This window comes from Gobio gobio (assembly GCF_949357685.1).
Source record: "Gobio gobio genome assembly, chromosome: 3".
NCBI lineage: Eukaryota > Metazoa > Chordata > Actinopteri > Cypriniformes > Gobionidae > Gobio > Gobio gobio.
The window spans coordinates 60,623,828-60,634,203 of NC_137099.1; the positions used below are offsets into that span (position 1 = coordinate 60,623,828).

Consider the following 10,376-nt stretch of genomic DNA (forward strand, 5'->3'; position numbering starts at 1 on the left):
AAATCGCGTCTACCGCGTCTAGTTTCACGCGCGAACATTTTGAATGCATTCGCGCGTCTGCAGAGAATTGGACGCGCGTAGAAATCGAGCGTTTGAAGCGAAATTGACGCGCGTTCAAGGCACTCCAGGAGAAATATGTCATAAAACACCACTCTGCCTCTTTTCATTTTCATTAAACATATATATTAAGCATTAATAGCCACACAAATGTGGTCCAGGCAACTCCTACATCATCTTCAGTACATGTATATTTAAATATCCTTAAAATATAAAGTTATTAAACTTCTCTTTGCCCTCAGTCAAAACGATTTGGCAGACAACAAATTATAGATTCATGAGAGCAAAGATCGCCCGTTACATCCACACAAGACTAACCAGTACAGGACATCAGAGCCAGCGGCAGACGCCAGAAGGACTGGCCGAGGAAAGGCTGCCTTCGCCGGGTTTATGAGCAGTGATTGCCCGGTGATCGCCTGGATCTCACAACTCCAAAAACACAAGATAATTTTTTTTAAATAGGCGCTCTCTTTATAAATAAACCACATATTTGAGCTTTAAACAACTACATTCCCACCTGAAAACGTCTTAAAACTACATTTTGTGACACAATAGTACTGTTTTTAATTTATGCAGGGTTTCTCATACACGTCACTTTACCACGTGACAGCAGCGAGCAGGCTCCTGATTGGTTAACGCGGCGCGAATTGACGCCAAAGTTCAAATTTTTCAACTCGGGCGTCAGACGCGAATTCGCTTCAAACGCGTGAATGCACAAAAGAACCATTCGCGTGTAACGCGCGTATCGCGCATGACGCTCAATTCGCGTCCAAATCGCGCCATTCGTGCGAACTGGACGCGCGAATGAAGCGGATTCGCGTCCTTCGCGCCGCGCGTAACGCGCCTTCCGCGCCGCGGGACCTCCAGACGCGCGTCAACGCGCCTTTCCATTGACTTAACATTGAAATCACTCGCGCCTGACGCTCAATTCGCGTTTGGTGTGAACGCAGCATAAGGGCAAAGACATTGAAAAGACGTCTTTTGGACATAACTTTGCTCAGTGGGATACTAAGTCATGACGCAACGCCAATCAGGATTGGAATAGTTTTATTCACACTGTGAATAATAATAATAATAATTTGGTAAAGTAAAGTGACCTCATTCGCGCGTCCAGTTCGCGCGAATGGCGCGAATTGGACGCGAATTGAGCGTCTTGCGCGGTACGCGCGTTACACGCGAATGGTGCTTTTGTGCATTCACGCGTTTGAAGCGTATTCGCGTCTGACGCCCGAGTTGAAAAATTTGAACTTTGGCGTCAATTCGCGCCGCGTTAACCAATCAGGAGCCTGCTTGCTGCTGTCACGTGGTAAAGTGACGTGTACACCAAACGCGAATTGAGCGTCAAAATCGCGTCTACCGCGTCTAGTTTCACGCGCGTACATTTTGAATGCATTCGCGCGTCAGCAGAGAATTGGACGCGCGTGGAAATCGAGAGCTGGAAGCGAAATTGACGCACGTTCAAGGCACTCCAGGAGAAATATGTCATAAAACACCACTCTGCCTCTTTTCATTTTCATTAAACATATATATTAAGCATTAATAGCCACACAAATGTGGTCCAGGCAACTCCTACATTATCTTCACTGCATGTATGTTTAAATATCCTTAAAATATAAAGTTATGAAACTTCTCTTTGCCCTCAGTCAAAACGATTTGGCAGACAACAAATTATATATTCATGAGAGCAAAGATCGCCCGTTACATCCACACAAGACTAACCAGTACAGGACATCAGAGCCAGCGGCAGACGCCAGAAGGACTGGCCGAGGAAAGGCTGCCTTCGCCGGGGTTATGAGCAGTGATTGCCCGGTGATAGCCTGGATCTCACAACTCCAAAAACACAAGATTATTTTTTTTAAATAGGCGCTCTCTTTATAAATAAACCACAGATTTGAGCTTTAAACAACTACATTCCCACCTGAAAACGTCTTAAAACTACATTTTGTGACACAATAGTACTGTTTTTAATTTATGCAGGGTTTCTCATACACGTCACTTTACCACGTGACAGCAGCGAGCAGGCTCCTGATTGGTTAACGCGGCGCGAATTGACGCCAAAGTTCAAATTTTTCAACTCGGGCGTCAGACGCGAATTCGCTTCAAACGCGTGAATGGACAAAAGCACCATTCGCGTGTAACGCGCGTATCGCGCAAGGCGCGAACTGGACGCGCGAATGAAGCGGATTCGCGTCCTTCGCGCCGCGCGTAACGCGCCTTCCGCGCCGCGGGACCTCCAGACGCGCGTCAACGCGCCTTTCCATTGACTTAACATTGAAATCACTCGCGCCTGACGCTCAATTCGCGTTTGGTGTGAACGCAGCATAAGGGTCCCACCCCAGTGACGGCCACTTGTACCTTTAAAAGGTACAATTTTGTACTCATTTTTTGAGAGTGTAGATATTGAAGTGATTTGTGTCTCTCTCTCTGTTTTCTCAGGTGCGTGTGGAGTTTATGGAGACTGCAGATGTTTGCAGCTTTGCCAGTAAGAAAGGCAAATACAGAACAACAGTAAACGTTGACAAAGGCTCCAGCACAGCAGTTTCATACGTGATTATTCCCATGACTCTGGGAAATCATGACATTGAGGTCAAAGCTTTAAGATTTGAGTATGAGGATGGAGTGAGAAAGACCCTGAAGGTGGTGGTACGTCTGATGGGAATTCTGTCACTTTTTATTTGATTTTGTCATTTAATATAATAATCAATAGATATTTATCATATTTTTATTTAACTCTTTATTTAAATTATTTGACTTAAGAATTTTTAATGATCTCTCTCTGTCTCTCTCTGTCTCTCTCTGTCTCTCTCTCTCTCTGTCTCTCTCTCTCTCTCTCTCTCTCTCTCTCTCTCTCTCTCTCTCTCTCTCTCTCTCTCTCTGTCTGTCTCTTCAAATTCAAATAAGCTTTATTGGCATGACTTGTACAGTATTACCAAAGCATTGGCCATCACATAAGCAATGAAAAGAAAAAGAAAATCAATAAAGTCAATAAATCAATCAGTAAACAAATACATTAATACATTTTGTAATCAAGAAAATTTAATACGACAATAAAAATACTTAAATAATAAAAAGCTTTATACATTTGTACACATTCAGATGAGATGGGAATATTTCTGCCTTTAGTTTTGTCCATTGGCTGACTCTCTTAGTTTGTGGCAGGCTGTCACATATTTGGCTGCTGTTGTAGTCAAGCTGCTGTGGCGGGCGGGTGCACACGCACGCCGATAGCACGCTGGTTTGGTCATCATACACGCATACATATCCACTCCATCTCCATCCCCAAACTGTATTCACACTGTCCTAACATACATACCCATTAGCTTCGTAGAAACGTCTTTCGTTTGATGTTTTGTCCTGTTGTTGTGTTTGTACCGTCATGAGTGTTTGTCAGCGTCTGTGTTGCCGGTCTTTCGCGTTGCTTCTCCACCATCGGCCGGTCGAACCCGAGCGTCACCCTGCGGCCTGGATAAGTAGTGCCAGGTCCGCTGTGGGTGGGCGTGTCGGCGTGAAGCAGCCGGAAGCCGGCTCATCCATTGTAGTGTTCGTTACAGGGGGGGTAACGGAAATTTGGTGTTATTATTATGTGTTTATTAATTTAATGTTTATCTTTTGTGTTTGTTATTTTGATTACATTTTGGTTTCCATAAATATTTCGTTAATATATATGTTTATATATTGATGTTGTGTGGTGTAAATGTATATACTTAACGCCGCATTCACACGGGGCTTCGGCGTCAACGCTTGATGGAGGGCGTGGCTGAAGCTTGGTGCCTGACGCGACCGTCAGTGACAACAGCTAATCACATTACTTGCCGCTTGGACCACAACACAACACAAAAAAAGCGCATTTTTTGACAGCTAGTCTGTGAGACTATTTTGTGTATGAAAACTGATCACTTTAATATTTGATTCCTCATTTGGCTGGGGGATAGCGCCTATTTGAGCCACACATGATATGATATGCTGCTGTCATTCAATGATAAACAGAGTACACGGACGGAATACAAGCATGATACATTCCAGATTCTCCAACCGTCTATGCCACCTCCTTCCAGGCCTGGTCTCTCCAGTTTGTGTCCCGGTATGTAAATAATGATTGGTAGTAAAGGAACGGGTGATTATCCACCGCAATTATTAGCTTTTCCTCCATTTTAGATCGTTCTTTACTCTTCATTCACTCTTCATTCACCGGTGTTTTAAACGAACGCGATTGGCTAGCGTCTGCTCTAGGATATTTGCATAGGGTGATCTGATTGGATGACGCCTGCGTTGGCGCTTGAAAAGTTGAGAAATCTTCAACTTTTGCCGCTTGCAACGCGAGTGAAGCGCCGCGACGGAACCCACAATTCAGTTCGGCAACGCATGACGTCACCCATTCAAAGTAAACGAGAAGCGTTGACGCCGACGCCCCGTGTGAATGCGGCGTAACTGTTAACTTACCTGTATGTTGTTAATGGGGTTAACCGGAAAGGGGGCGGGGCTTGGCCTATAAAAAGGAGCCCCACAGAGAAATCTGGGTCAGTTTACCTGGCGAGCGAGCGTGCAAGTGTGGTGCCGTGAGCGATCTTTATTGTCTGTCCTGAAGTAGTTGGCGTGTGTGTATATATATTTATATATATTTTTATTTTCTTTGTTCTTTTACACAGTTCTGTTTCTTTGTTACTTTTGTATATAGCGTTGGGTCTGTTTTCCACTTCTCGAGCACTGTAAAATAAACATCACTTTTACACTTTTACATCTCTGCGAGTACTGCCATCTTTTTTTTTGTGAGTTATTTATTTGATATGAGTCTGCGAGTTGTGTTCTGTTACATATCAGCATTCCCCCTGAGTCTCTGCCCTGAGTCACCCCTCTTAGTTTGGTTGATGGTAGAAATGGGAACCACTATTACCACAGTTGTCTTATAGAGGGAGAGTTCTGGTCACTAACAACTTGGCAGCTTCTACACTGTGGCACAGGTGTATAGTCATGGATCCACCCGAGGACATTATATGCGGAATACAAAGGAAATTGGTCAATTTCTTCTGGAATGGTGAGCACTGGGTCCGGGCATCAGAGATTTTTTTGCCTGTTTGGATGTTAAGAGCCGTATCTACGCATTCAGATTACAAGCAGCAAAAATATTCCTTTATCATAAAGACTTACTATGGACTCATACAGCATGTGCCATCTTGAAGAGGGCAGGTGAGCTTGGACTTGGACTTGATAAACACTTCCCACTGAGCAAAGTTATGTCCAAAAGACGTCTTTTTAATGTCTTTGCCCCTAGAGGCGTACATTGAAAAGACGTCCACTGAGGAGCCAGAATAAACGTTTTTATGACGTCTGTTTTCGACGTGTTCTGCACGTCCGATATAGACGTTCATGGAACCTCAAGGTTAAAAACTAGTTCAAATTGTGGACATATTTTCCATTTGTAATTGCATAGCAACTTACAGACAGTGTGTGTTTGTCCAGAAATCAGGAAAATAAAAGAAACTTAGCTCACACCTTTAGACACTTTAGAAAACTTATCATCTGTAATTCACACATCTTTGGATCGTGAGAGAATCGTGGGATTCAATCCAGGATCTTCTTGCTGTGAGGAGACAGTGTTTCCCACTGAGACACTGGTGCTGCCCTTAATCACAGACATAAGACACACTTTGACTATTTCTGTCAGACGTCTACAGAAGCTCTTACTGAGAATTAACAGAGCTTTAGATGTTGATGTTTATGTTTCATTTGAAGTTACCATTGTGGTGGGAAGCGTTTGCTTTAGTTGGGCTCTTGGTCCCTGTACTTGAGTTGGCTTTTCTTTGGCTGCTGTAACTGTGTGTGTGAAACACAATAGTTGTGGTTGAGAAAGTAAAGATAAAGTGACATCAGGTGTTGTCAGCTCCTTGTTGACGACCAAACTTTAGGAAAGTGAACATCTGATGTGTTTTTATTAAGATTTGTGTGCTTGTTTGGCAAATAGTCATTTATTATAACCCCTTTTTTGTTTTGATTGTCACCCTTGTTGTGAATCATGTGCAAAACCTTGATGTCTGTGTGTGACTATGTGAAATATTTGCTCAAAATGTTGTGAGCACATACTGCAAACCAACTTTTATTTAATTTCTTATAGTGGATATAATAAATTACTATTTGCCAAAAAAGAACACAAAACTTAAAATACAACATCAGATGCTTGCTTTCTGATGATTTAGTCATCAACATGGAGCTGACACTGCATGAAAAGTTGAATGCTTTTTTCATGCTTAATTCTAGGGGAGGCTTTATCATGTAAATGAACATGCTGTGAGCTACACAAATGCAAATCAGAGTAGCAGCAGCGGGAGTTTTATCTAGGTTCTGAATTTTTTTAACTAAAACAAGTTTAAAGTTTAAGTTAAAATGTTAACTTAAATTTAAGTTAAATGTACTCGTTTTAGTTCACATTACTAAATTTTTAGGGCAACCAGTTTGATCCATTTTTTTAAGTAGATTCAACTTGTCCGGGCTCACAGTGTAGATTAATTACTCTGTATGTCATTAGCAATAACCAATGTTATGTAAAAAAAAAAAAAAAAAAAATCCAGGACAGCAGTTCATGTCTTCAACCTTTAGAGAGGTTATTTGATGCAACAAGACAATGAACCAAAGCACACAAATAAATCAAGTAAAGCATACAGTTTACATACCAAAATTAATTTTTCCACCCTGCACTGTGAATGATTTCTAAATGGCTATTAATCATAAATGTGAAAAGTACAAGTTTGTGTGTTAATAGTTAAGTCAGATTGTGTTTTTCTGTAATTGTCATTTAAATTGAGCTCACTCCACATTTTATGAATTATCAATGCAGATTTTCAAGAGGTGGTTTCCTGGACAGGGTTTAAATTATGCCAAGAGTAGGCCTTAATCTAGTTAATCGTGAGTTAAAAAATTGTTGCCTGGAACAAAGATTAAGCACAGATTACTAACACCTGGACTATGAGTCCTGAACTAAAATAAACTGGATTCATTTACAGTTTTATCTAATTGCTTACACACAATTTCTGAAAATAGGGCTCCATTTCTTGTAACTCTACACACAAAACACACAACATGCAAAACATCAGACATCGCTTGCAAAAGCAACACTTTGTGCAAAACTATTTGAACTCTTCCAAAAATGTTGTTTTTGCATATATCTAAATACACACAAATATGCACAACTGAGGAATTTACAGTTGAACTGAAATCAACTGAACTGAATCAACACTGAAGTCACTTGAGCTGAATATTGACACTATATTGGCTTGTTAGAGCCGGTTTACAGCAGAATTTGTTTTGAACTTGTTACTGAAGCTGCTATGAAACAATATATTTTGTTGTATGCATATTCTTTCTTTCTCAAACCTTAGTTTTGATTTCTAAGTGATCAATTTATGTATAAGTGTTTTCACACATGATCATTGGCTGTTTGGGTCCTCAGTAAATTAATGTGGCATTTAAATGGCAAAAGTTATTCTTGTCTCTATAACTTATGGCTTCCTAAAGACACGTTTATGGGTAAATAAAATATTAATAATATACATAAAATGAATATCAAAACATATTTTAAATATAATGAAGTCATTTTATTATAGCACTCATCAGATGTTCCTGGAAACAAAACAGAGACCGAACAGTATAAACAAACTATACAACAAACTAAACACCAAATTACAAAAACATTATTATGTGAAAGTGAATAAGTTGTGTGTGTGTTTTCAGTTATAAATATGTGCTGTGTAAATTAGCCTATATATACTTAAGCAATTAATTAATATCTTATATTAATATGTATGTAGCCTAGGCTACATCTAAAGGTAAGTCTGCTTTAAAAAAAAAAAAATATATTACACTTCGACATGTACAGAATGTGCGCGTTAAGAAACACGTTCAAATGTGTCTTCTTAACATGTTAAAACTGTGCGTCGACTGTGTGTGTATGCCTGTTACACGACCAGAATGTGCGTGTCTACACATACAAAAGAAACACGTAAAAAATTGCTGCGTTGACGCGGAAAACAGTGCGTGTTGACACGGTCATAAGTCACGTGTTTCGTATAAAGAGATTTGGCCCCGGGCGCGTTCCATAGTAGAGCCCTAGTCCAATGACGTGCGAGGTCGAGATCATGACGCGTAGAAGACGAGCTTTAAACTTTTTTTTTTTTTTTTTTTTTTTACATTTCCTATGTTTTTTGCTGCTTTCCTTTTTCGTGATCAACAATGACAGGACACCGTCTTCAACTCAATCTCTGCATGGACGCGACCAACTTTTTGGACTCATTTTCAGGAGGCTGTCTTCGTCTTCACAACTCTGAGGCAAACTGCAGGCGCTATGAACAAGGGCATGGGTAATGTAACGTTACGATTTAAAGAATATCGTCGCTGCCCGATGAAACTCACGTATGTCCAAAACGCTTACTTTTCAGGAAGTGAAAAAAACACTGTATTTCAAAAGCAGTTGAATGTAGCGTTGTCAAACTTGGTACGGCATCTTTACATGTAACCATATTCTTGCCAGTGTAATGATATAATCCACATTTGACCAAAATTGAGTTTAAATGGACATACGTTCATATTTTACAGTAACGGTGGTCGATACGCGTTCTTCCGATCATTAATTAGAATGGCAAAGTCGCGTTTCAGCAGAGGAATACGTGAGGAATACAGAGGAATACGTGCTGGATATTCTCAGCCTCTGGAAGCGGTGATAGCAGTATGAGTGAGGCATGTTCTAGTGACAATCATGACAGTAGCATTACAGGCTATAATTTGATCAGTTTGACTGAGAAAAAAAAGGCTGAATCTTATCAAAGAGACCGAGTTTATTTACATACTAGCAAGCAAACTAATCTGTGAAGAACTAGATTAGAACTAAACTGTGGAGAGCTTCACCTTTCACAGCTTTGACACCAAATGGATATACGTGAAAATCAGATGACATGATTTCACAACTTTTCATTGGCCATTTAGATATGTGACGCATACTATATACGGAAATGAACCTGGACATTCAATCCGTCGAAAAATCTCAAAATCGGCAAAATGGACATACGTGGTTTTCATCGGACAGCAACGATATGCTTTTATTCAGCTGTATAAGGAAATGGATGCGTTAATAGATCCGAGCTTAAAACTGCACATTGTGTTTTCACAGACTATCCTCGCCTCATAACGAAGCCGTGAGCTCTTATCTGCTTGGAGAGATTTCCGCGAGTCCAGATTTAACCACTGATCACGACGACATTGTGTGTAAGTATAACTTCTGTTTTTCTCATTCCTTGTTTAATTTTACCGTGACTGTTTTTATTAATACCAGTCTCATGTAATTGTTTTCCAGCTGCCTGTAAGACGTATTATGAATCGACACGCCAGAGCTTCAGATACAAACAACCTGAACTTACATCGCAGACGGAAACTGCGAAGTTTAGCTCGGAGTCGATCAAGAAGAAAAAGGGTAAGATTTATTATATTAGATCCGTTTTTTGTCAATGTGAGTATTTTTCAGGTTGCTTATTGTCTTCATGGATTGTATTACAGTTGCTGGAAGCGAGACGAAGTGTGCTGGCTGAGGATGAGATGGACTGGAAGTGCGCGACCATTGAACTCATATCTGATGAGGAAGACGGCATTGTTGACGGGGTGTCTGGATGGATTGTGCGGCCACCGCCATATACGCCTGTGTTTCCCGAATGTGTTGGGCGCTTCTTTTTGACGTTTTTGGAGGACAACATAAGAGACATTACTGCTGCACTGTACATATTTGTGTGTTTGACAATAAAGCTCTTTCTTTGAATAAACAGCTTTGTGTTTTTAAACTCTTTTTTTGAATAAACGGCACGGTCCGGGCAAATTTTCCCATATATTCCTTGATGGTATGAATACTTCATAGCACAATAACATTACTATAAAACATAAATTATTACAACATAAATTATATATTTATTATTATTATTGGGGTTTACATTTATAATGAGCCAGGGTGACCAATAATGATTGGTTTGCAGTGATCTGCCAACCAATCACGAGGGATTTTTCTTGTTTAAATGTAGTGGCTTCAGCCAATACTGAGTGAGTAAATTCAAGTCAGGCCGTTGACTCTCTGGTTTCGCTGCTATTCATATGCTAATTAGAGGTGTCGCACCTCCGCGCGGTCTCTCCGCGGGGGGCTCTCCACCTACGTCATGGTTCATTTATGACAATTTGTGGCACAGACGAACGCGACGTTCGCTGCCTCTAAATTGTCAAAAACTGCCGAAAATTAGGGAGATTTCCAGGAGTCTACAGGCGTTTAAGGGGTCGAAAATCCCACTTTTCATGCA

The 10,376-nt window shown here is 40.6% G+C and overlaps 1 protein-coding gene across 1 annotated transcript in view; it reads left to right on the plus strand.

Moving 5' to 3' along the window:
• The window catches only part of LOC307122958 (complement C3-like), a 61,698-nt gene extending 51,850 nt beyond the window's left edge, over positions 1 to 9,848 (plus strand). The window contains exons 20-24 of the mRNA XM_079811303.1: positions 2,494 to 2,700; positions 8,285 to 8,405; positions 9,212 to 9,306; positions 9,395 to 9,511; positions 9,595 to 9,848. Coding sequence (XP_079667429.1) covers positions 2,494 to 2,700; positions 8,285 to 8,405; positions 9,212 to 9,240 — 357 coding nt within the window. The 3' untranslated portion in view covers positions 9,241 to 9,306; positions 9,395 to 9,511; positions 9,595 to 9,848. The remainder of the gene's footprint in view (positions 1 to 2,493; positions 2,701 to 8,284; positions 8,406 to 9,211; positions 9,307 to 9,394; positions 9,512 to 9,594) is intronic.
• The last annotated feature ends 528 nt before the right edge of the window (positions 9,849 to 10,376 follow it).